The sequence below is a fragment of the Trachinotus anak genome, unplaced genomic scaffold (genome assembly GCF_046630095.1).
Source record: "Trachinotus anak isolate AG129_WGS33_773 ecotype Australia unplaced genomic scaffold, CSIRO_AGI_Tana_v1 ptg000011l, whole genome shotgun sequence".
NCBI classification, from domain to species: Eukaryota; Metazoa; Chordata; class Actinopteri; order Carangiformes; family Carangidae; genus Trachinotus; species Trachinotus anak.
This window is the reverse complement of record NW_027273862.1, coordinates 3,236,108-3,263,804: the sequence shown is the minus strand read 5'-3', so window position 1 is coordinate 3,263,804 and position 27,697 is coordinate 3,236,108. Positions and strand designations below refer to the sequence as shown.

Genomic DNA, 27,697 nt, shown 5'->3' with positions numbered 1-27,697 from the left:
ACAATAACATGAATATACAATAATGCACATATATGAAAGAACATATCTTGATATCCTTATACTATACACATTAAGATATAAAAGTAACCTAACTGACATTAGGTCATTACAGAAGCACTATGGAGGCTGATAAGTAACAAGAAATTGAAGGACAGAAATATGGAAACAGTGTTATGAATGTTTTTCATTGACTGATTCACAGCATGCTATAAAACTATAGAACAATAAGCATTTCAATTGTTCCAAGAACAAACATCAGACATAAATTGAGGCCTGATTTTTTTCTTTGAAGCAGACGTTTCTCTTCAGCCATGCAGAGACAGATCTCAGATCTCAGAGAAAGATCTTTAGTTCAGTTATGGTCGGTAGCAAAGAAGAGACTGTGTCTTTTGTCAGCCAGCCACATCTGCTTTGCTTATGTTCTCTGGCCATGACCACGCTTCACACCACAGTCTGTGCAGCCTATTATTTAACACAAAACCTCACATGTATGTGGGTTAATGTCCCTGTAGTTCCACTGTGACTGTGAGAAAATTTAAAATCTATCTTGAAAAGGCTTGAATTTTATGTATTTAAAAAATGTATGTAACTCTCTTAAAGCTTTCTTAAAGCTTTCTTGGATGCTGGATAAACTCCAAAATAGACATGGGCATGACCAGTGGATGTGCAGGTGCTTCTGTTTAAACCACCTCAGGTGTCTGTGTCGGCAGATATTTTCACACGTGTGCAGTCAGCATCTCAGTCAGTGGGAATGGTCTTGCAGACATGAGGAGATGATGGAATTTGTAAGAGCAGTTTTGAAGTGCAGAGTGAGCTGCTTCACCGTCTCCATCTTTTCAGTGCACCACCAAACTGCCAGTTAATCCAAAAATGGGTAAAGAGGTGGGGCTTGTATGGAGCTGAGATTCTGGTGCAAGCCAGTTTAATAACTGGGGCAAGTGTACACACACACAGCTGGGCATCTTGCTCAAAGGCTAACTCGAGGCTCATTCATTTTCTGGCTTATTAGCTAGTTAACAAGCTAAGTCAGGAATGGAATGAGCTTGACACTGATACCCACAGAAAGTCATATTATATGTCTGATATTTACATGAAAATTCCTCCAAAAGACACCAACACCACAAACCCGGCTGAGAAGTCGCGTTCAGTGACTCAGATTAGCTGAGTTGAAGCTTAGCAGACCGCTAGCGGCTAAACACAGAGTGGCTAATCATTTGATGCGACACATGCTTGCTTATTAAGCGGCCACACCCTCAATTATTATAAATAATTCATACGATTTTAAAATGGGTGAGTTATATAAAAATTCAGCCCCATACAGTTGTCATGCCACACTTGTTTTCTCAATGAGTTGATGAACAATTTGGTCAATGAACTAATAATAATATAACCTCTGCAAGTTAGTGCCATCGTCTCCTCCGTATTCCTTGCTCCACCATGCTGCCACCACACCATTGTTAAGTGTGGCACCTATTTTTATAGATTAACTACGGCACCTGGCATTCAGGCCTTGATGGTCATGTTTGTTTTCGTTTTAGCAAATCCTTAGCCTGATACCCTCAGATTCCTTCAAGCACAGTTTAACAAACATACATTCATACATACATTCCAATTAACAATACACATCATGTAATACCTTCATTTAAAAAGCATTCATTTATGAACTGGTGAATCAAAGAATGTTGAGTTTGACTTTTTTTCCGCAACTTCAGGGGAGAGATCTAATCAGTATCCGGAAAGGAAACTGAGGGAGTTCCATGGATACTCTGCTCTGAGTCTTGTCCGCCACCTCATTAAAGTAGTAAACTGGAAAAACAGCAAGCAAACCAGGAGAAGTGGAAGTAAACTGGTCAGGATCCTCACAGAGACTCCCCATTGTTGTCCCTCCCTTTAAAAGCCTGTGACAATTATGTTCTATGACTCTGGGCCATTCTGCAGAACTGAAGATGCTCTGTAGAAGCGTATCATTAGTCCAATCAGTGGTGTGTTTGTGTCTGTGTGGTCCAGAGGACTTTCCACCACTGCGCTGTTGACAAAAAACAGAGGCCTGAGATGCGTGTCAACAGAGAGAGGGAGGAAAGAGACAGAGATAGCTCTCATCCTCGTGAGTGCTGTATGTCCATGGAGCCTTGATTCCAGCTTCCAAAGTGAGCAGAGACATAAGATTGGTGATGAAATGACATCTTGCATGGCTGGTTTGCAAGGTACAGAACCATGGTAGCTTGCTGATGAAATACTACAACCAGCCAACCACAGTTACTCTGGCAAAGTGGGGTTATATACAACTGGGTGATGTGTAACAGCTTATACGATAACTTTCCCTATGATAGACTCAGTTAGACCAAAATTTAATCCAGTCAGACATTTTGCTGCTTCACTGCTGCGGTTTTGAGCTTTGGGGTTTATATGTGTTAAACTAGTGGTTTCTCAAAGAGGGGTTGGGGGACATTCAGAGGTCCTTGAGGGAGTTCCTGGGGGTTCCCAGCAAAAAGGAGAACGATTTATTTCCACTATAATTTGACTATTTCGGTCATGGGTTTCAAACACTTTCTGTAATAAAACGTCTAAAAGCATAAGTGTTATCAGAGGGGGACCCTGGGACAAGAGCTTATCAAATCACTGTCCATGATCTAGTTTCTGTCACGTTTTGATGTGAAAAAGTTTGAGAACCACTGTCTTAAACATCCTTGTATCTCAAGAATATCTTCAGCAAATTCATTTTGAAGATGAAAGCTGGATTAAAAAGGCAGAAGACAACCTGAAGAATTAATCAGTGGCTTTACAGAGAAGCTGATTTGTAAAGTCTCCGAGCAAGAAGTGAGTTGAAGGCAGATTCTGTTTGTCTTGGAGCATCAGGGAATTTACCCTCATTGACATGCATGGTTTTGTTTTTAAAGGATTCAGATGATTTTGACCTTGAAACTTGTAAACCATGTCAAAACATTCACTTCTCTTCTTAAGTAAGAGGTGCCAGCGTGCCAGCAGAATCACAGGACACGTAAAAGGAGCATCTCCCTCGTTAGAGCTCGTTAAAATCTCTGAGGTCGTTTGGGCCCCGGGGCTTGTTAGGGCCGGTAGAGATGAATGGAGAGGACTGGTCGTGGGAGGCGTGGAGGCTGCTGGGAGCCAGCCAAGACAGCCTCTCTCACTGAACCCTTTGTCAGGCCTGTCAAAGCCTTCTCATCACACTCAGCTGTTCACTGTAAAACACACTGATCATTATGAACAGGCCAGAGACACAGACAGAGAATAACAATGAATGTGGAAAATCAATATGCTGTTGTTCATTTCAAAAAGAAGCTAATGAAAGAAAAGAAAGTTCTCTTCATGCTCTATATATCGCATCTTCATCTCAGAAAGATGTGTTTTTATTAGTATTAAATGTTTGTGCATACGAGTGTGCATATTGGCTTGCATGGTTGTGGTATCGGACTATAGATTGAGCACAAGCTAATTTATTAGTATATGAAAATTGAGCAGAGTGGTTGAGTAGAGAAATTACAATGCAGCATCTGGCTTCAGCCATAAAGAAAATCCGCCCCTCCCGTCAATGAGCACTGACAGCCTCTACATCCAGTGCTGTGGAGCACTAACTTGCTTCCTGTCATGTGTTTTCATAGCTCTACATTAGAATATATTGTAATGCATTGCATGGTGATCAAGAATAACCCATATTACACTGTTTTCATATACTGTTGTTATGGCTCACCTCTTAGAAAATGGTCACCAACTGCAGGTATTTATTCAGGAGATGTGGAGCAACATTAATTTAAAGGTTGCATATTGTATAAAGTGACATTTCCATGTCTTTTTTGATTATAAAGCAGGCATAGGAGAAGCCAAAGAGAGAGATGTCAAACTACACTGAGATGTTTTTTAGTTCTTAAAATCCTAATTATATCTTCTTATGTATATCAACACTGAGATGTTTAAAATATGGGACCTTTAGAGTCATATGTCTAGTCATCTGACATGTAAGGCCAATATTCACTCTCCTTTTTGCTCTGTTTTGACCTCCACCATGCCACTAACTTAGTCTGTTGTTGCTGGGCAGGTAGTCGCAGTTACTAGAGCTACTTATGCAGAAAACAGCTGCTTGTGACTGAGGTTTGATTAAAATGGTGAGACTGAGCCAAACACCTTGAAGCTTGTGGTTGTAAAACCCAAACAAATGGACGGAAATATGCTAACACTGCATAGAACCGAGGGGAACCACAGTCAGTTAACAGATCTGTGTGTGTTCATCACTATGAGCAACTCCTTTCATATTGCACACAGTCTTTTGATCCGTTAGTAATGTAAAAAAAATATTAAAAAGTGCAGCTTTAATGTCAAGGTCAACAGCAGCTCCACCAAAGCCACAACTACTAGTAAATCAGGCTCAGATAATGTTGTTGTTAACATTGGTCAATAAGCACGTTTTTAATTTGATCTGCTCGTTGTCACATTCAGCCTAATCTGTTTGGGGTTTCATCAGGCTCAGCTGTCAAAGACAAGTTCCTGTCCCCCTTGTCTCTGCACACATATCTCTCTAAGTGTTGAGGGTCACAGTAACAGTTGCTGTCACTTAGACTAAGTGGTCGGACGGACGCACCTCCAGCCTGCATCGACAGCCCTTTCACACGATTGGAGCAGTGCAGATAATAATGACTTTCAGCCCAGCGAAGGAGAGGAAAGACACAGCTAAGTGGCGTCTTCATAGCTATAAGAGCCTGAATGACTGATGGCTGCTTGTGAATGTGCCACCCAATGAAATATAATGATGGCCCCACCTCAGTCTTGTCTTTTATTGGTGTGCTGTCTGTCCTGTGTGTAAATCTCTCCACATTTTGTAGTTCTTGCTTGATTATTTTATGTTCATTTGTGAAACACTGCTGCTTTGGCCTGAAAGCTACGTAGAGCTGAAAGGGGAACTACACATCAAAATCAGTTAAGTTTAAATGGTTTCCACTACTCAAACTGTGAAAACAGTTGTATAATGTTATCTGTGGGCCTGGAGGAGGTTTCTCAAGTCTGATGTCATTAGCATCATCTCAGCTTGGATATAGAGACATCAGAAATTGAGCAGAAAGACTGGAGACATGGAGTTTGACATTTACTGAAGAGGCGGTGTCCAATAACAGTTATGGAAATGTGCGATCCAGCGTTTTTGGAGCTTGATACATACAAGGGACCAACATGAGGTTATCACTGCCTCTGCTGTTTAGATTCTGACCACTGTTAAAAGTGAAATGCTAAATTGCTGGAGTATTCTTTCCCAGTATCACAGATCAGTTTGGATGGGTCAGATTACAGGAATCGTTTTCCTGTGGGCGATCTGGCAAAAAGATCACATGACAGTCTTTTTGGGGCAGAATCACAATCCACAATTTTAAATGCAATCTCCACCGTCTTTACACTTTGACTTTATTGTGAAAGTCTCGACCGGAACTTGTGATTTGTATCTTTCCACCGCTTCCTCCATCGCTTTGATTTCTGCCATAAGGCTGTCTTCTGTTTGGGAACTGTGTCACAACCAATCACACTTTTTTCTTAGTTTATATGGGGTATTCGTTTGGAGAGCGCTGTTATTTATTTATAAAGTGTTATAAGTGTTTGAAAATTCAGTTGTTGCTGACCAGCCAATCCCGGCTTGCCCCACTTCGTGTTTCCCTGCATACAGTCAGGTCCCTCGTCCAGTAGGGGGACTGAAGGTGGTGACGGTGGCTCTTGTTCTACTCAGGTGAAGAACTGGCACATATGCCGAGCTCGCCAAGCCATCAGAGCAGAACAAGGAGCAGTTAGCAGTTAGCAGGCTAGCTATTTAACAATTGACAGTGGACTGGTTAGCAGCCACTGAACTTTTAAAATGAATTATCTATTTATAGCACATTTTAATGATGCAATCTGTATGATTCATCTGAAAATTTGATCATATGCCAAAGTAAGATCATCCACATTTACATCTCTGTGCTTTATATCATATTGTTGTTTCATGAATTTGAAATGACTGTGTGTTATTATACTGTGTCTAACTAATGTTAGGATCTCTCTTTCCTCCTCAGTTCTCATCTTTCTGTCTTCCTGTGATACAGTAGCATGTAATGTATGAGTGCACATTCATGGCTGCCCCCTGTCTGGCATATTACATGAGATTCAAGAGTACAGTTTTAACCAAAAACATGGTGCAGATGTTTCACTGATATGGTGTCTGTGATCTCTGGCCTTGCAGTGCAGACACACAACAACACACAGATGGTTTCCTCTTTCCCCTCATCACTATGTTTAGATTGGAATTAGCTGCTGCACTTCATCAATTATGCAGCAAGGCAGCCTCTGTCTCCTCATCTGCATGCTAATCCCTCTCCCTCTGAAACAAAGTGCCAGCCTATGTGCCGGGAGAAGTCATTTACTCAGCATGGTGGAGGAAATCATGACTCCACTTATCTTCCTCCTGCATAATGCTTTTTTAAACAAGAGAAATACAGGTATACTCCACGTTTTTATAGCTGATATCAAATAAATTCAAGTTAAGATTTCTTTCTTTGTTAGTTCAACTTGGTGTTTGGCAAGTCCTCCAACTGAAACCATATAATCCCACACGACCATCACAAAAATAATTCATATGAGCTTTTGTTTTTAACCTACCACCTCTATTGGTGAAGGTTTGCTTCAGTTTAGAGGAATACAAGTACATTTGATAATGCTGTGATTTTATGCCACTTTTACCATCTGTTGTGAATAATAACTGCAATACACAATGATGTCACTCAGTCACCTGATGAATCCTGACACACCTCACTTCATTACCAGTGTAGTCAAAATGTTATTACAATTAAAAAAATGTTGTTTTCAATTATCAGTTGATTGATAATTATTGATGATTTTTAAAGGCTTATGTTTAAAAAAGACCACACTACTGCATGGTTGGGTCCCCGTACTGTTCGGATGTATTGTCAGACGTCTGCGGGTTGTTTCTTGTGATGTAGCAGATGTTGGTGGTGATTGACGACATGTTGCATAATCCAAAATGTGGAAGCGGCTGAGGAGATAAAATAAGTCTGTTGTGTTCCCGCTTGTGGTCAGGACAGTTTTCCCACACAGTTTACACACAACAGTGATCTGATATGGGTTAGACTTAAAGAAACCAAAGAACTTACTGGTGAGTCAACCTGTCCTTTTTGTTAACAATTTCCTCACCATCTCCATGATTCTTGCTTCAGACTTATGTTAAGTGATTGGCAGTTTGTCACTTATAGCACACAAGAGATATGATAGGCTGTGTATGAGCCAAGGAGGGAGTGTTTGTTCATGCAACTGTGAAACTATCAGACTTTCTATTGAACAGTTTTTATAATGCTATTGATGAAGCGTCTTTTGCCTGTATATATCGCTATTGTTTTATTGCCCAGGCCTTTGCAGCACCACTGTTCATTGTACCTTAGTAAGCCTTACATATTTCATAAAAGTTTGATCATTTCTCTTGTGCTCCATAATTCAGCCGGGGCAGATAGATAAAATACTTGATTAAACCTGAGGGAAATTCAGATTGTCAGGATGCCTCCACTAAAAAAAATGCTGACAGCAGAATATCAGAATACCAGCAGATTAATGAGTTTGTACCAATGATCCAGATGATAACAGGTGACATCTAAGAAAGCTGTTTTATTTTAAATCACAAGGAGAGGTTAGCAGGGTTAAGATTTCAAAAAATGTATTTTAAAGTGAAGTCACAGGAGTGAGAGCAAATTAGCATTGTCCAGTAGCCCTCCGGGGAGGATTAATTATTTAGACCAAGTTGGAAAAGATCAGTGACTATGGCTTAGATATGAGAAATAGTCAGACTTCAGGTAGATGTCTAAATTCATCCGTTTCACAAAGCAGCTAAGTTCTTGACTATCATATGTTGGTGCAATTAATTCTGGACTTTTTTCAAAATAAAGCTTTGTTTACCCCAGCAGAAAACGTTTGTCTTTTGGAAGAAATCAACAGTTAAAGGACATTTCACTTGGGTTAGCCTGGGGGTAAGGTGTCAACTGTTTTTTTGGTTTAAAATTAGTCAGTCTTTATTGGTTGAACTGGTTGAACTTGCATTAGTCTAATCTATGAGCAAAATTAAGACTGGCCTGACACCACAGACGAGGCAGAAATCATCCTTGTGATTTAGGGTTTATCAGAGTGTTCTTTACAGGCCCAGCTGAACTTATCAGTCTCTGAACACATGTCGATATTCAAACCCTCTCGATATTTAAATACATAAACATAAAGCTCCACCTGTGTAAGGGAATCTGAATCACTGCAGTCGACTGCAGAGGAGACAAAAGACCCTGCCATGGTGACAGATATTATGTAGCATTTTTCTCTGTGGGTTATACATCCATCCCCGACCTTGATAAAAATGAGTTTGATCCTCTTTTTGAAAACTCACTGCCAGTTGATTATGCATATGAAGCTCTGTGAAATTAGCCTCTTTTGTTTGGTTCTTGCGTTGCTCTTTTAACGTGTGAATTGGCTCGATTATACAACAAAAAAATCTGGATAATCCTTACAACCCTCTCTGCCTGCCTCCACCCGTTCTCTCTCTCCCTCTGTCTCTCCTGCTGGATTTCCTCTGTTTTTCTGTCTTGCTGTGGGGGAAACAAAGGGAACAAAAGAATGAGAGGAGACAGTAAGCTTCTCATCCACTGTAGTGAGTGGTGGAGTGGAGCTCTCAATGGAGCGCTGGGCAGACTGGGTGGACTGGTGGTGCTGTGAGAACTAGGCCAGAGGACTGTTGACTGAACCCCAGAGTCCAGAGTCAGGACCAGATGAAATGGAGGATTAAAGGGAGAAAGAATGTAAAGGGAAAAGGGAAAAGAAATTAGTCAATATATTGCTGGGCATCAGGGATGAAGGATTATGTGAAGGATGGGGGAGTATACAGGGGTCCTTGTACACTGTGAGATTTAAAACAGGGATCAAATGGAGGGCAAAGCACAGTTTACCTACTTTTTATTTTTATTCACATAAAGGGTTTGAACCTTACTGAATCCCTGTTTCTCAGTTCTAACTCAGTCAAATCAGAATTAACACATGATTGTAGACAATAAAACACTTTTATAGAATAAAAATGGGCTTATTATAACATATAACTTCTTTTCTCATTTCAAGGAACATAAGGGCTGTGATAACTACATAACATCTTAAAATAAAGTGTGTATCTTAATTTTACAAAAAAAATGAAATAAAAAAAGAGTAAAAAGAGTAGCTTCAGTTAACCCATTTTATTTTTTTGTTTTTACAAGAAAAACATCAAAACTATTTTAACTTATTCTGAAAATTAGAATATATGGAGGTGCCATGGTAGCTGAGTGGGTTAAGTGCACATCACATTACTGTAACCTCCACAGTTCGATTGTTGTTGTGGACCTTTGTTGCATGTCTTTATTTCTCCCATTGTCTCCTGTCTCTCTAGTTTCCAGTAAAGGCCAAATGCCAAGAAAAGAAAATTACAATATGTGGAACCTCCTGCTAAGAGCTGTTGTGACGATGCTATAAGTCTGTTAATAATGGAGGAGAAAACCAAGGGTAAACCTGTTTATTTTAAGAGGAGCAGGGATAGAGGAATGAAGGAGTAAGAGAAGGGTAAAAGAGGGATGGAGGCAAGGAAATAAAATCAGTCAATCAACAAACTGCTGCACAGATCAGCAACTTTCACTAGAAGGAAGGAAGAATGAAGGGAGGAGGAGTCTTGAACAGTTAGGACTTAAGTTACAGCCAGACCAAAAGTGACAATGCTGCCAGCGCCTCCAACAGCTTGTGGGTGGATCCATCATCCTGTCAGGCCAAATGCAGTTTGCTGCTTGCCTCTACGGTTTTTTTTACATTTTAGAGTCATGAGTGAAACATGGCCATATGCAGCAGTTTGCATGTATTCATATTAGAAACACTACAGACCTCATGTTTGGCTTGAAATGTGTGGTGTGCTACTTCCGAGTGATTGGTCGTCTTCATAGAGAATCAATGGGAGGAGGCAGCGTGAGATCACGCTACATTCAGTGTGGCTTTATCCTGACAAAAGCAGCCATGAAGGAAAAAGGACGGAAGGGAGGGTTTAAAGAAAGAAGTATCAAGGTGTAGAGTATAAAGCTGAAAATTTATAGAATAGAATCACAGTCTTAGAAAGCTGGGATATGTTTTCAGTTTTGATATGTTTACTCTGGGATGTGAATCTGTGTGTCTGTATCTGTGTGTGTGTGTGTGTGTATAAGAGGTAATCATGCATGTCCTGCTGAGTTTCTCTGTGACACAGGAAGTGGTGATGTAACAGCATACAATCCAAAAGCCTTTTCACACACTCACTGTCTCCCGCCCTGCGTCTCTCACACGCTGTGTATCTGCTCCCCGGCCGACTTGATATTTCAAGTCCTACAATCATTTGAGAACAGTAGTTATGGTCGCGGTCTTTGAGCTCTCGGGTTGAGACAAACACACAGTCGCAGACACATTTATGGAGCACAGAGCTCACAGGCCGAGGTCGATTTCAAAAGAATTCACACAGCAAAGCTTTGACTCTGGACAAACAGCCTCTCTCTTTGTAAGATAATTCAGTTTCCACCACAGACATCTTTAAAGTGTCCTCTAATCAGAGGAATATGGGAAAATCCCAAATGTATGAAAGTTAGGGGTGCACGATTCAGAAAATTACATTCCCAGGCTCAGGATTCAATTCAAAGTCGATTCTCCATTCAAAATCAATGGTTATAGGTATATAGTGCATTTATTTTATATATATATATATATATATATATATATATATATATTATGGTCAGAGGTGTAGTGCTAGGTGTAACCTATGATGCACACACATGCACATGCAGCATTAAGTTGCGGCTCGTTTCAAAGATTAGGTCACCACTGTTCCTACGGTGGCAAATTTACATACATCAGTTTCATCATGTTGAGAATATGCTGCAGCAGTCAGACAAACATCCAGCTGAGTAATATTAGACAACAGCATGGATGTAGAAGCTTGTAATTAACGGGTGTTAAGCAGCATGAGTGAAAACAAGTAGCTCAGAGGCTAACAGCCGCAAACTTTTAAGGTGGAATGTTTTCTTGCATGTTACTCAATGCATGACTGATGTTTGGAAATCCATCAATACACCTTAAATGTCACTAGGACAACTTTGACAACTTTAGTGATGATCGGATATTCAAATGCTTATAAATGTATATAAAGCCTGCAGACAACATGGGTCTTATTGAGCTCCTTCCTCCCCTTGAGGTTATAAAATCTGAAATGTGCCCAAATGCTTGCCGTCCATGAAGATGGGATAGGTTGAATTACTTGTTTCCTCCACCTTTTCCACTGCTCACACTGCTCTTTCATTGGCCCTGTTCTCTTATTCTCTTTAAGCGCACATTATATTTTCTCTTTTTGCCCTCCTCTTTTTTCTTCTTCTACTTTTTTATAACAGTAGGCAATAGTGAAGCAGAAACCTTGTCTGTGCCTTTATGGTGCACTGCAGGATTTTCTGTAGTCTGCATTATTTTTGAATTAAGTTTCTTTATTGTGTAACAGAAACCGAAACTTCTGGTTTCTCCTTCACTCTCCCTAGAGGAAAATTTAGCTGTCTTTTCTTTGTCTCACAGAAATAAATCAGCTCTTATTTGGAGATTACTCAGTTCGGACCCCCCCCCCCCCCCCCCCCCACCCCCCCTTTAGGAGAAATAAGGAGCAAAAGAATAGCTAAGATATAACAAATCAATCATGTCTAGTTTGAGAATAACATGAGAAACACAAAAAAAGCAGGAGATCTTTTGCTGGGCTTACAGGCCTTACAGGCCTTCATTTGATGACAATCACAATTCCAGGTGTGGTGCAGGCTCATTAATAAGCCAATCAAGTTTTCTTTAGGATCTTACTGTTACTGTCTTATGAGCTGATTATTTCAGACAAGCAAATATCATCTTAAGTGGAACTTAAATTGGACTTGGGCTGAGCCTCAAGGAAAGCTATTTCGTAGGAGTTGAGATTAAGAAATACATTGATGTTAAATTGAGCTCCATTATGTCTAGGAGAAATAGGCAAAGACAAAGAAGAACTTGAATTTTCCTTTCCTCTGGGTCAGTAGATGTGACCATAAAATATTTTACTCCTTAGAGTACCAAATCTCTGTTTGACATTTGCACCGAACTTGGTGGAGGGGTGGGACATGGATCAGGGAGGAACCCATTAAATTTTGGTGCATCCAAATCATCCAGATCATTTATTATGAATTAGATATTTTTTCTCTGAAGTCTGGTGTATGTCAGTTGACACTGGCCTTGGGGGAGGTCTGTGTTGGTTATCAATACAGGTAACATGCACATGACGCTGTATGTTTTTAACATGTTCTCATGTACCTCAGAACAGAATACTAACACGTGTGTGTGTGTGTGTGTATCTGTGTGTGTAGGGGAAGGCTTGTATGTTAAGAAACAGGAAGAACTCACACACAAGAACTCTCTCTCACACTAACACACACACACACACACACACACACAGAGCCAAACAATCATCACTTGGTCACTTGCCACTGGGCCCTTTTACTAGATTGAAATGCCTAAAATATGCAAATGAGGTGAAGGGCTGCTCATGTGTGTATGTATGAGTGTGTGTATGAGTGTGTGTATGTGTGTGTGTATGTGTGTGTGCAAAAGGAGGAGGGCGTCACTTCACGTTATCTCCCATCCACACTACTTAAGCTCCGTGGGGCACTTCAAACAGCCTGCGAGGGGAGGGATCGGGGTGTGTGTGTGCGTCTGATGGAGGATGGTAGAGGGGTTGGCTTTTGGTACCAAGGGGAAATATGACTGTGATTTCAGACCAAATTAAGCCACATCAAACGGGCCAGATCAAAGAGTATACAGCCCTTACTGTCTGTGCCAGGCTGACATTACGACAGGATGCCCCACCCCCCAACACACACACACACACACACACACACACACACACACACACACAGACATTTCCTTCCTACTGTCCTCTTTCACCTTCATTTTTCACTATTTCCTGTTTCCTTAAGTTTCTTTTTGCACATTTTCCCTCTGTCTCTGTTCCTGTAAGGATGTTTGCAGCTCATATTGAAATACCCACTCAAACAGACACAGACACACACATAATTTGCAAGCATTTAACAGGGTTATAGGTTAACCTGGATCAAGTACAATGTAATATGTGCTGAGGCTGGGGGTGTGTGATAGAGCAGGCATCCAGTCTAAGGAGGTGTGGGAGGATGGGGGAGCAGCATCCATTAGAGACACAGCTTTAGCTTTGAATTGTGTTAGCAATCCTGCTCTAGTCAAACCCTTTGATGCTGCCTGATGCCAGTAGCTGTCAAGTGCTCTGTATATATATGTATGTGTGTGTGTGTGTGTGTGTGTGTGTGTGTGTGTGTGTGTATGTGTTTGTTTGGGTAGATGGATTAGATGGCTGCATAAGGAGGAGAGGAGGGGTGGAGATGGAGAGACTGGAGACACTGGGATACGGGTGTGTGGGTCTGTGTAGATGCTTTGGTGGAAAGACAACAGGGAATATTGTTGATGAGAGAAAATGAAATGGGTTGAGAGAAACATTATGAAGCTCCAGAGGTACAGGAGGAGAACAAAGTGTGTGATCTGCATAAATGTCTGCATTAAGCTGTTAAAATTAGATTTTTTTTTTATTGTTGTTACCTAAATGACTAATTATTATAATTAAAGGACCCATATTTTACGCTTATCCAGTGTTTTCTTTGAAGTTTTGATATCCATAAAAAGATATATGTGTGGTTTAAAGTACCAAAAGCCATCTCAATGTAGTTTTACATCTCCTCTCTCATCCTTCTCTGAGGAGCTCTGAGAACAGGGCATTTTGTGTTGGTCTCTGAGCCTATCCTCTGATTGGCTGACACACACAGCCAGGCCAACCACAGGTAACAAACTCCTAAAATGCTCCTATATTTCAGAAAAAAAAAAAAAGCCACTGGTCTTTTTCATGTGTAAAATCATATTTGTCAACTCGTAACTGTGACTGTCAAATCAACACAATGATAAAATATAATATTTACCACTGAAATGTAGCAACATCACATTTTAAAGAAGTGTAAATTGGAAATACCGAAATAAAGTACAGTTAATTTCTTTATACCACTACTGTTATTAATGTTATACTCTGATATATATATAAACTACTTCAACATTTCATGTCAGCAGCAGGAGAAATAAACATAGACACACAGTGATGGATGGAGAAACCAAACCATAATTAATCAATACAGACCGTTAAAATGGTTTTTATTACAGTTTGTGTATATATTTATATTTTCTATAATATTTCTTCACATTTTTATTGTAAATATTTTACTTTATTGTTCACTTTTTTCATATTTAAGTGATCTGACCTGTAGTACTCACTTGTTTATATTTTTTCCTCTTACTATGTATGTTGTTTATTGTTTTGCACCAAAAAACCAAAGCACATTTCTGGTATGTTGAAAACCTACTTGTCAATAAACCAGATTCTGGGTTTAACAGCTAAAGCAGACACACAGCAGTGCCTTAATTTCTCATTCAGTTTGGTGGCACAGTGAAATGTTAAAGAAGCAAAGTGATGTGACCTTGAAAACTTGTCAACAGTTGACTGACAGGCGTTAAAGTTGTGTGTCATGCATCTGCTTAGAGCAACGACCTCAGACCCTCAACCACATGAAATCCAAAACTGTGTCAGTTTAGTTACTATGGCTGAAGAACACATGCACGGACTTCCTGACTGTTTCTTCCACATTTATTCACATTTGAAGTATATCTGTCTCCTGGCACCACCTGTAAAGTCTGCAGTGAGGTTTAGATTTATATAGATAGATAGATAGATAGATAGATAGATGACTTTATTCATCCCCGAAGGGAAATTAGGTTGTTACAGCAGTCCGGTGTATTAGAATACAAAAATACAATAGAATAGAATACTGAGGTAGACAGAATAGAAATAAAAATACAGAATGGCAAGATATAAATACCATAAATAATAATATACTATGAATATGCATATGTAAATGGAAAGTGCAAAAAGAAGGATACAAATATTGTATGAATATGATATATAATATCAATACGGTTATTCTTCCTCATAAATATATATCTGTTGATATGAACACGTCTTGTTGTCTGTGTGTTGCCAGTGCTCCTATCCTGTGTGGGAGGACTTCAGCGCCAAGGCCACCAAGCTGCATTCCCAGCTCCGGTAAGTTTCCCTGAGAAGCAAATACATATCTTGTATGTAAAAGAGAGTAATTTTTTATACATTTTTTATTTACAAAAAGCTAAACTGAAAATTTAAGCTTCTAAAAAATATGCTTTTTCTCCTGTGGCTGTGAAACCCAACCATATGCAGTATAGGCTGTGCTCATTAATAAACCTTAATCATAATAACATTTTATTTGAAGTAATTAGCATTTCCTGTTCATCTAGAACCACTGTCCTGGCTGCTGTGGCCTTCTTGGATGCCTTTCAGAAGGTGGCAGACATGGCTACCAACACCAGAGGTAGGATAACGTCTGGGTGTTTTATTTGTGGATGTGTGTGTGTGTGTGTGTGTGTGTGTTTGTAAGTGGAACAAAGAACCTATACGCTGAATCTGTATTTGTCCCTTTGCCAACAGTGTGTTGTGTTTTGCTCCTCTGAAGCGTCCTCCACATGAGAGGGCTACTAGGAATCTTATGATGTTGTAGAGATATTATCAACCAGTCTGCTAAATTCTCCTGTGACTGATGAAAGTGTTTCCAGCAGTGTGGAGGTACATTTTGCCCTAAACTTCAAAGCAGTTGCACTGCAACTGTTTCGTATTTCAGAGAGGTTGAAAAGCTATTTCTGTAGCAAGACATATTTTGTAAGATTAACCAATGCATTTGGAAGGTCAGTTTCACATTATAGTGAGTTGTTTAACAATGTTGTTGTTTTGGGGAGGTTGATACCAATGTTCTTAGGTGGTAGCTTCTGCTATCGTATCTTTAAATTTGTCATTGTAAGATGTGTAAAAGTCCTGCGTTTAACAATAACAAGAATACTTACTGTAATTAGGACCTGGTTGGAACAACATAAGATGCTAATAGAGAATTAGTAAAATTTAACAAATTCTACAAAACAAATTAAAGGACATACTCTTAATTTCAGCAGCAGGAATTTTATACAGTATAACAACTTTGTGTAAAGTCTCAGTTATGCTGCCAGCTGCTGTTTCTCACTGTAGTTCCATGTAATCACTTTAGTCACTTTAGTCAGCCAGAACCAGCAGGTGAAGACCATAGACTGTAAATAAAGATGGACTTAGCCTCCATGATGCCACCCACAGGTTTGTCAAGAAAAGGTTTTGAAGCTCAGAGTGGGCTGCTATGCCGTCGCCATCTTGGCAGTGCCTGACTCCACCTAACTCCCAGCTAATCCAAAAATAGGCAAAGAGGTGTAGCATGTGTGGAGCCACAACTTTCTGCTGGTGGGTGCTGTAAATAGTTGAATGTCCCACCCCCACACCCAAAATAAACCTGCAAAAACCAGAGCCTAAATGACTAGTTGCTATATGGATTTGGAAAAGTCAAATACATGCAGTTCAGCTGTGTAGGAAATGAACAGTGATGACTGATACATATCACACAAACTGGAGTTGAAAAGTTTAACAATACACAGCATGAAATGTGAGGATGAGGCTATGATGTGCATGTACTGGGTCAGTTGGAGTGGGGTAAGTGCCAGATGGATCAACTGGAGGGGCAATCTAGGATTGGTGGTTACAGTTAGGGGGAGTGGCCTGACAGCGAAACACCACAGCAGCTAATACATTTGGCCCCGACTGCACGCTCCCATATGTGGCTGCCCAGGGCCCGGAAGCACCCACGATTTTGGTGCCTATGGTGGCAAACATACACTCAGCCACCTGTCACTCAAAGCCGCCATGTCCTCAAATGCAATACATAACTTAATATAACCTTAATAAAATTTTAACGGGTGAGTTATATAAAAATTCACCCCTGTACAGTTGTCATGTAGGAGGAAATTAGGTAAAGAGACCAAAACTGTTTTTTAGCCAGATTGAAAACAGGTTTATTTCTGCTGTAAAGGCATTTTAACATTGGAGTCTATTGGGACTTGCTCACTTTTGGAGTGGTCATTTGAAGAACTGCAGGTTTGGGCACCTGTGTTTCAGCTCCAGAGGTTGCCTCTTGGTTGGTAAACGGGCGTGTGGTAAGAAACTGTGGCAGTGTGATTTCCATCCCCTTGCTGCACACACACTCTGGTTTGTTTCTATAGTTTTTGTAAAGCTAGTTGAGGTTGTTGGCATATTTTTTAATGCAAAGCTCAACATGGTGTTTTTCCTGCGCAAAAGAACTCCCTGAACTTTATTGAATTATGGTCAATGGATTGTTTTTTTAATGTTTTTGGATCTGACACTCTTGACGCTCTTGATATTCTGTGTGTAGGCTTAAAGCTTGGCGCTTGTTTTGATAGAGTGTGGGCTGAGAAGGTCAGACAAACACTCACCGCCCACTGAAGGCCATCTGAATACTATGGTTCCGCTGAGGGAAACTAGGAATATGAGTGAAGCTGTTGCAACTCATTAGCTGCAGCTGCCAGACACAGAATGTGATGATGATGTGTGTGTGTGTATGTGTGTGTGTGTGTGGCCCCAGGTGGGCTCCTATAGAGGAGGATAGAGGAAAAGGCTTGTGTTGCTTTTACAGGCCAGCCAGGAAATCACCAAGCTCTGTCAGCTCATTACACAACTCCCTGCCACTGCCACACATGCAGAAAGGCAAAAATATAACAAATGATGTTGGCACAAAGATGCAGACTGTGCATCAGAGGCTCTTTGTACTTTCTATATTCTGTGAGTCATTCCTGTTCCTGTTCCATTTGTCAGATTGCTCTACAATTGCTGCTCTTTCACAGTGTGTGATGTTCTCTAATAGATTTGTTAAATGGATGGAGGCAGGAGACGACACCAATAATGATGCTCTCTGTCTTCCCTCCCATTCGCTATATCAATGTGCCACTTATTACAGTGTGTGTATGTGTGTGCGAGCCCAAAGGGTACTGATGATGCTGCGCTGTGCTCTTGTACCGACATTCCCATTTATGAGCCTGGACTGGCTGTTTCCATTCTGCTGTCCAAATTTTATGTGAACTGAAATCTATGTTGTTATCCGCTGATGGACATGAAAAAAACTGGCGCCCTGCCGGAGCAGGCAGCGCTGTCGCCTCACAGCAGGAAGTTTCTGGTTTCGAACCTGCGAGCCGGCTGGGGCCTTTCTGTGTGGAGTTTGCATGTTCTTCCTCACACAACCCAAAGATATGTAGGTTTAGGTTAACTGGTGACTCTAAATTGTCTGTATTTGTGAATGTATGTGTGACTGGTTGAAGATTTTCTGTGTGTGTGTGCCAGAATTGGTCCAGATGTGGAATTAACATCTGACAACTATGTTGTATATGGGCCAGACTTGGGCCATGGAAGGGGGGTATACTGAGCCAGAGGAAACAGAGGCATTCGACCCAGCTATATGCCAGATCTATATGTATGTATATGTTTGTATCTTGGGGCAGGATGAACCCCACCTTTCCCCCAATGTCAGCTGGGATTGGCTCCTGGCCTCCTGCGACCCTGAATGGATAAGCATTATGGCTAATGAATGAATTAATGGCTGCCTGTATATTACACAGTGTATAGAATATACATCTCAATGTCATGGTGGCCAGATTTTCACAGTCCAAAATCACTGCATAACCACTAATGATAATGATTTTGAATTATGTTGAATATGTCAAGTCTCAAGTCTTTGAGTTTCCACTCAAATATACATCATTTAAAAGACAGGAAGCCTTTTTCTGCTGGTCCATCACATTGGTCCAGGTTGAAATATCTTAGATTACCAGATGTGCTAAACTCATGAATGTTCCCCTCAGGACAAATAGTAATTTTATGAACTTAGTGTCTCTAACTTCATCATCAGACCTTATTTTGTGAGGCCTATTGTTTTCGGGTTGTCTGTCAGTACGGTACTGTCTTGTGGAAGGAACCTCTTCAAACTTGGCACAAATGTCAACCTGGACTCAAGGATGAACTGGTTAGATTTTGGTGGTCAAAGGCCAAAGGTCAAAGGTCAAAGTCACAGTGACCTCACAAAACACTTTTTAGCCATTACTCAATACTTCACACAGCAATTATGACAAAATTTCACACAAATGTCACTATTTCATATGACACTGATAAACAGGGATGTAATCTGAAACTAGTATGAGTCACAGAGGCATACAACCGCAAAGCAGTGATCCTAGTTTGTTCTGTACTGTTCACGTTATCATAGAGTACGTGTTAGCTTGCTGATGTTAGCATTTAGCCAACAGTGCAGCCCCAGTGAGGCACCAGCACGGCTGTAGATCCTTAGTCTCTCCAGTGGCTGTACTTTGTGCTCATTGTTTCTCTTTTGTTTATAGCTTCCCAGAAGTCAGAGGAGGATGTGGACCAGAAGAATGAAAAAGTATTTTAAAGACAAGTTGCAAAATATGAACCCAGCAACTTTCAGTGGAGTGTTCCCTCTGATATAAAGACAAATGTAGGTAATAGGGGACATTAGATCCTCATTGATCCTCAGTGATAATGTCTCTGTTATTTATTGACTCTGTTCTGTAGGATTATGTGGAAATCAGCACACACTGAACAAAGCTGTTTACTGCATCACACTCTGTGTAAGGTGACTGCAGGGAAATAGTCCAGCAGAAGTGGGACTAGTGGCTTTGTCCTGCTTGGATCTTGGCCAGGCCTAATTTTCTGCAGGGCCCCTAATGTTTAGGTACCAGATTTATACAGCTTGCTTTTCAAAATGACAAAGTCAAAGAAGACAGCGGAGGGTGAGAGAAAGAGTTTTTCTTGTGTTTGTGATGATGATGATGATGATGATGATGATGATGATGATGATGATGCGTGTGTGTGTGTCTGAGAGAGAGAGTGAGAGAGAGAGAGCTTTAGCAAGTAGGTGAAATCCAGCAGAAGGAAATGTGGAAGTGTTTGTGAATTCCCTAGTGAGGGGTGAATTGGAGTGCACTGTTAGATCTGCTCTCCACTCCCATTTCATAGCCCAAACTTTCAGTCTCCCTAGAGCAACCTGGCTGTGTGTGTGTATGTGTGTGAAAGAGAGAGAGAGAGAGAGAGAGAGGGGAAGAGAGAGAGAGAGAGTACCACAGTGAAATGAAAGCCCATTAACAAACACATAACACGACAGCTTCACTGATCAGGTCAGTAGGGCTATGTGTGTGTGTGTGTGTGTGTGTGTGTGTGTGTGTGCCCATATGAACACACTCAGGCTTCATTTGAGGAGAAGTTTTCTTCTAGTCTTTCAAAATCTATTCGTAGTGACTTCATGTCACTGCTGTTTAGGCTGGAAACTGATTTTTTAAAAATCTGCTAAAATCTGAAAACACATGTCGAAATTCAGCTGCTGTTACATCAGGTAGCTGTGGTTCACTGGTCTTTTGATGGAGAGTTAGACCACAGGCTCTGTCCTGTCTCTGTTGAGATGACCTTATATATTAACTGGAAACAGCCCGTTCATAATGAAACCAGAGACATTTTATTTTTGGTTAAAGTTTGTCTGACCATTTGAGAACACAGCACTTGGAGTGAGGTCTTGTTGTTTTTGTGGTTAGTCTTAATTTACCAAGCAGCCTCAGACCAGGAACCACAGACACCACTGCACAAAGAGTCTCTCAGAATGTCTTTAGGTCAGGACTGCACAGGTGAAGATATTGAGAAGGGAAACCACAATTGGTGATTTATTTTTTTTTTTTACCTCTGCCAAGGAGAAGGTTTTGTGTTTGTTTGCTTGTTTGTTTGTTTGTTTGTCAGCAGCATTGCAGAAAAAGGATCCAGGACACAGGGTGTTTTTCAACGTTTCGTCAATCTTTCAGGAAATAATGTTTGAATGTTGATGTAGAAAATCTGACATATTTATTGTGTTGATATCTATGAGTTTGTACAATTTGGTGGAAGAAACTGTTTGGCCTTGGCAGAGGTATGATCTCTAGTGAGAGCCATTCTAGTTATAACATTGTTCATTTATGCACCACTATCCATCTGTTGTACATTCCTGGGCTGATTAAATCTGCCCTTCTCTGTCACCACCCTCTTCCTTCTCAGGGTGCCATTGCCCAGATCGCAACGATATACAGCATACCTTCCACTGTGGGGACTGCATTTCATTTGCTTAAGTGATGAAGGTACTAATTAAAGTAGCATTTGATATGAAACTAGTTTCACTTTAATAATGTTTTGGGTCATTTGTGTGTTGCACCTCTGCTCTGTACAGTCAGCAAGAAATCAGAAAAATATTATGAATAAAGAAAAATAAGATTGAGCATCAAATAGATAAAGTTATGATCGATCAACTGCTTCAGCACCACAGACACCTGCATATACAACAGTTTTTAAACACTGTGTTGGGGAACATGTAAAATCACGATCAGTACTGGTGGGCAGAGTCCCACATTATCCATTCACTGTTACTGATGGGTTTTACATTGAGGTTTTGCTGTAGCTCCTGTATCTCTATTGCTATGATGATGATGATAATGATGATGCATGTCTATACCCACCCACCCCCTCTCCACTCTCGCTTTTCATCTCCACACGCTCTCGCTGCAGTAGCAGCAGTAAAACCTGCTTCAGTCCCAGGACTCTCACGATGCACACTTGGCACAAGGCACGGCAATAAAGGGCCACTGTGCATGTGTGTGTGTGTGTGTGTGTGTGTGTGTGTGTGTGTGCATGTGTATGTTTGTGTGTGTGTGTGTGTGTGATGATGTGATGATGAGGATAATGATTTGATAGTACAGAATGTGTGGTCGGTTTATTGCCAGGGTGCCTGCCTGCATCTTAATACAAGGTTTCATAATGAATATCATAAATCCTGTTAACACACACACACACACACACACACACACACACACGCATGCATGCATTCATGCATGTAGACACAGTTGAATCCTCCTTTCATTGTTACGACCTGTAAAGTGGCAGCTGATAACAACAGGAGGAAACGTTCTCTATGACAGATTTGGTTATGTTTTAAACATGGGGTTTGCAAAAAAACTGACTTAGGAACATAGAACATTTAATTCAATTGATCTGTCTAATAACCTAAACAGACCTAGGAGACAACACACAACACAAAAGTGCTCAGTCTGTTTGCACTGAAAGCTGTCAGGACCCGGCTCTAAGGCCATGACAAAAGGAAGGAAGTGCACACAGTTGAAGTTGAAATAAAGAATCAATCACATTTATTCACATAAAAGAAAACCAGATACAACAACTAAATGTGTGAAATGTGCAGTCAGTGGATCAGTAGTGTCAGTGAGTGGATGTATGAAAGGGTGGTGTTATATGGTGCAAAATAAAAAGCTCATCCCAACTAAATGACACCATGTGGTGTGTGTGTGAGAAAATGAGGACAGATGTTTACTACATGGTTTCTGGATGGACTGGCCAGGTGCACCCAGTTTCACTAAACCCAAGGCAACTCCGCCTACCAGGACCTGAAGGAGACACAACATGCAGCAACCAAGGACAAGACACCCCGTCCGGCCATGGCAGAGCCAGAGGGCTGTCACAGTGGTAGGAAGAAGAGCTTAAAGTGCTCAAAAGACACCAGTTGCACACTCTGTGGGCAAGGTCCATTTGGTCAGCCATATTAATAGTTAAAAAAAAAAATGACGTGCTTCGACCTTCGGCAGAGCAGAGATGAAAAAAACCTTGTTCTCTGTTGGCATTTGAGGCCAACAGAGAACAAGATTTTTTTCATCAAAATGACAAGAAGACAAGATTCAGCTCTTGTCTTTCATCAGAGACCATGTTTAAAATAATGATTTGATGACGCTATGTGTTAGCAAGATGCACATTGACGTCAATCAGATTTACCAAGCTGGCATTTTCAGATTTACACCCTCACACAGGGAAAAACACATTTAACCAACCTAATGTGGATGTATTCTGAATGACCTTAAGTAGAATCAATGACAATACCCGTTTGGTTAGATTGGCTTTCAGTTGTATTTTTATCCATTTTTGAGGTGTGAAAAAAAACATCTTTCTTTGTAGGGAAGCCTGAATCAAAGAGCAGCAAACTGCATTACATGCAGTCACATTGCTCCATCACTTTTTAGTTTTGTGGCTCACTGTTTTGATGCTTTGTCTTTTACACCTTAATATACTATCTGATGGGAAATGATCTGTAATTGTACATAAAAAAGAACAAGAGTGATTGTTTTTGTAGTGAACAAGAAGAGGGCAGAAACAAAGTTCATCTCAACAGCAGATGGTGAAAAGGAGAGAAAAGAGGCTGGGAAACTCATTTCCAACATGTTTATCGTCCTCAGCGAAGCCAGAGGAAGGGAGCTGGGGGGCAGGAAGCAATGAAGTTTATGGGAAATGTGGTCTTGATTTTGAGAAACACTACCACTAATAATACCACTGGTGTGACATGTAGGCTGCCAGAGATCCTGACCGTGGTCTCATGAGTTTACAGTCATTTTACCAAGGTAGGAATTTTAATTTGAAAACAGTTTATTGGTGTTTAAAAACTGCTGCACACTGCACATTTGAAACTTGACAGAAAAGAAGAAGAGCACATTGATTTGCTGTAAATGCTGTAAATAAGAGAAGCGCAGATTTAAGGCACAGTGGCGCTGTGTGGAGAAATGATAGTTAATGTGTTTAAATGGGAGTGAAAAGATACAGAGCAACAGTTGAGGATTGTTCCAGACCTCCGAGGACTGTATGAAAAGACAGAGAGGTCCGTGATTGAGAGAACATTGAGTGTTGTAAGCAATAAAGACAGAAAATGGACAGAGGACTGTTGTGGGGGATCGTGAGGAAGTCTTCAACGGCCGGCCTGTGCTGTTGCAGTGGATATGAGCGTCAGCTATGTCAGTCGCTTAATGTCTTAATGTACCCACACAGCCCTGTCAGATTAACTGCAGAATCCCTTCATCATGGTTTTCAACTGGATGTTTTTAAACAATAAAGTGAATATTGTGAGTACATTTTTCATACAATTGAACTGTCATTGTGAAGGCTTTGTTGTGCTTTGTTCCTACTTGTGAGATACGCCCACATGTTCACCTATCTGTATGTTTTTGTGTATATTTATCCAGTATAATATGAAAGTATTCAACTCTCCCTAATTGAGACTGTCTTCCTGTGAAAAATGAGCCTGTTGGTCGTCCATGCGGCAGGCTATTATGACCCATAGTTATGTTTTGTTGTCAGGCGACATTTATTGGCCATTGTAATTATGACAGGAGCAAAGGGAAAAGTGTGGTGACGTAGTTTATAGAGCGACAAACTCCACGTTGGGAAGACGTTGTGGTGGATGAATGGGTCAACAGAACACAGGAATATGACACAGCAGAGCGGTGTTCCATTCCCATGTGAGAGTAGCAGTTTATGTTGTTTCTATTATCCATGAAAGGTAGAGAAAGTAATCTGTGTTGTTATTATTGTTACCATGACAACAAAGATCGTCTGATGTTGAGGAAATACTTATTTCGAATCACAATCTTTTCCTAAAGCTAACCAAGCAATGCCTGTTAATATAGTAACCATTGTGACGATGGTAGGTATGCCACTCTTGGTACAGTCTGTGTGTTTGTTATTGTAACCATGACAACCAAGGCCTTCTGCCATAGGGGGCAATAAAGAGAGTTGAGAAAACCAACTAGTTGCCCTCAGTAACTATCTGGCTGCCCTGCAGGCCATTCCATACTGGTTGCACTGATGACTTCCTGTGTGAGTGGAAGAGAGATAACACTAAGATGTGAGGCCACTTAACTCAATGCAGCTACACACACACACACAAACACACACACACACACACACCCATTATGCACAAACACATGGATGCAACTCAGCAAAGAGTGGTTTCCCTTATTCAGCTCGCAGCATGGCACCCCCTGCGAGGACCACCTGCTAGTTAATAGCACTGCTCAGATAAACACAGACGCTCAACCCACATGCACACACACACACACACACACACTTAGCCCTACACATGCAAATCTGACATGCATGCATGTTAGCTTACAGGCATGTGCCTGTGTAGGCACTGCACAGAACATGCCAAGCAATTGTGACTATACACACACACACACACACACACACACACATACTTCTACTTCTATCTTTGTGGGGACACTCTTGGACATAATGCATTCCCTAGCCCCTTACCCTAACCTTAACCATCACAACTGAGTGCCTAACCCTGACCCTGACCTTAACCTAAACCTAATTCTAAACATAACTCTAAAACAAAGTCTTAACCCTCAAAATGTGATTTGAAGGTGTCTCAAAAAGTGAGGACCGGCCAAAAATTCCTCACTTTCCCAAAATGTCCTCACTCTGTTAGTAAAATACTTTTTTTGGTCCTTACTATGTAGCAAGTACAAGTACACACATACACACACATAAACACATGCATGGTCCAGCCTGTTGAACTCACATACAATAGTAACGATGGGCAGCGGGTGTTACAGTACCTTGAGGAGCAAAAATAAAATGTTAATTTCATTTCAATCGAGTGATAATTGTACATTTTTATCTCATGTGTGTGATACATGCTCGTCTTCCCCTTTTCTTTTTGCCCTGACTCTGACATGGATCTGTCATCATCTTCAGCCAATCACAGACAAGTGGGATCACATCTACGTGCATGGTTGCCTGGCAACAAGGAAAGAGAGAGTGAGTGTGTGAGAAAGAGAGTGGAAGTGGTGGCAGAGAAAAAATAGCCACGTTGTTGCCAAGAGCTGAGGAGAAATCTGAGCAAGATGGCTTAATTGCATTTCACAGATAGCACGCCATTCACAGTCAACTGGAGATACTGATACAGCTGATCATGCAACCAATGTACTTGACCTGGGTTTTTGTACTATACATAACTGGGTTAGCACGAGGATTAGTCATCTACTGACCTTAACTTAACCCCACTGCTGTAGCTGAATACATATGCATGACCTATAATCAAACGTACACTGTCTTTCTTCCTCAAACTTTGTCTTTTTCCATGTCCAGTGGGGCAGCCAGAAAATCAAATGGATTATCTAAACCGTGTTATTTGGAGATAAAGAAGAAAATGAGGGCCATTTTGTTTCAGTGTAACTGTGTTCAGACAGGAAGCAAAGTAAAAAAAATGATGGGCATAACCCAGAGGGACTGCAGCAAAATGATGATTGCTGTTGATGAACAGTAAATCCCTCCATACTGGCTACTTCAAAAACCACAACTTGTTAAATGAAAAAAATGTGATGTTTGGGTGTGCAGGTTTTATCGATGTTGATGTGCACATGGGCTGAGTAACAAAAGTCATGAAATAAGCAATGTTACTCATCACTTCTTTCAGGGAGTAATGATCAGTATCTTGCCAAACACTGGTGATGGTGCATCTCACTACTGAGCCCCTTTTTTACAGGAAAAGTGTGTGCATGCACAATACTGTGTGTAAGCTCTGATGGATGTTTACAACAGATAGTTACTGTCTGACTTCTTGATCTTGTCCAGACAGGTAACTAACCTGGAGGTTTGTTTAAAACTACACTACTGTTATAACTCTTCTTTCTCTCTCTCTTTCTCTCTCTCTCTCTCTCCTTTTTCTTTCTTTCTTTCTTTCTTTCTTTCTTTCTATCTCTCCCTCCCATCTGTAAGTAGGCCATGGTTGAGAGGCCTGTTGTTGTGGAGAGCTACAAAAACAACATTATTGTCTTTAATTAAGCCTCAGCCACAGCAAGCATCTATTTTCCTCCCTCTAGCCCCACAGTCCCCTTTCTCTTCCTCTCTTCCTCTTCCATTGAGCTTTTCTCTCACTCGTCTAACTCTTCAGTGCTTCCTCTACCCTCATCACTCAGCTCAAACGCTGTTCTCCTCTTACTTCCCCACACGCCTCTCCCATCAAACTCTGCCTCCCATCTTTGCCATTCCTCCTCCTCTGCCCTCCTCCTTCCCTCCATCCTTCTCCCAGTCTCTGGCAACTCTCTGAGGACATTTCCTGATGTCACAGTGCAGTATTGTCCTGGAGGTCAACAACACAAGCTCAGTCTCACACGCACACACATACACACACACACACACACACACACACACACTCTCACACACTCTCACACACACACACGCACACTCTCTCTCTCTCTCACACACACACACACACACACACACACTCTCTCACATACACACACACACAGCACACTCACTCAGTAAGCATGGGAAGCCGAGCTCAGTGGGTCTTGCTGTTCCAAGGCCAAGTCCCTGCTTAATGAGACAAGAGGCTGAAGTGAGGAGTGGTATGCTTCTGACAGAGTGTGTGTGTATGTGTGCATGTTTTGGTGGGCAGTCAGTCACTGTTTACTGCAGCATCGTGTTTTTTAAGAATGAAGATTTTGTGTTTTCAGGAAATTTTCTTGTGTTTTAATAAGACCTAGTAATTCTTACTGAATTTGTCAAAAATATCGAAGGGAGAAACGGGAATATTAGTGTGTGTGTGTGTGTGTGTGTGTGTGTGTGTGTGTGTGTGTGCATTTCCGTGTGTGCTTGGAGTTAGTGAGAGTTAGGTGTTAATCCGCAGCATTAACAGCCATCAGCCAGGCGTGATAACTGGTGTGGCTGCTGCTGGCTCAGCTGTACACACACACA

The 27,697-nt window shown here is 41.0% G+C and overlaps 1 protein-coding gene across 3 annotated transcripts in view; it reads left to right on the top strand.

The window, feature by feature from the left end:
- Positions 1–27,697, top strand: part of mtss1lb (MTSS I-BAR domain containing 2b) — an 81,013-nt gene that overhangs the window by 8,706 nt on the left and 44,610 nt on the right. For all 3 annotated transcript variants that reach the window (XM_071488437.1, XM_071488438.1, XM_071488436.1), the window contains exons 2-3: positions 15,162–15,223; positions 15,451–15,524. In XM_071488437.1, the coding sequence (XP_071344538.1) occupies positions 15,162–15,223; positions 15,451–15,524 (136 nt within the window). The remainder of the gene's footprint in view (positions 1–15,161; positions 15,224–15,450; positions 15,525–27,697) is intronic.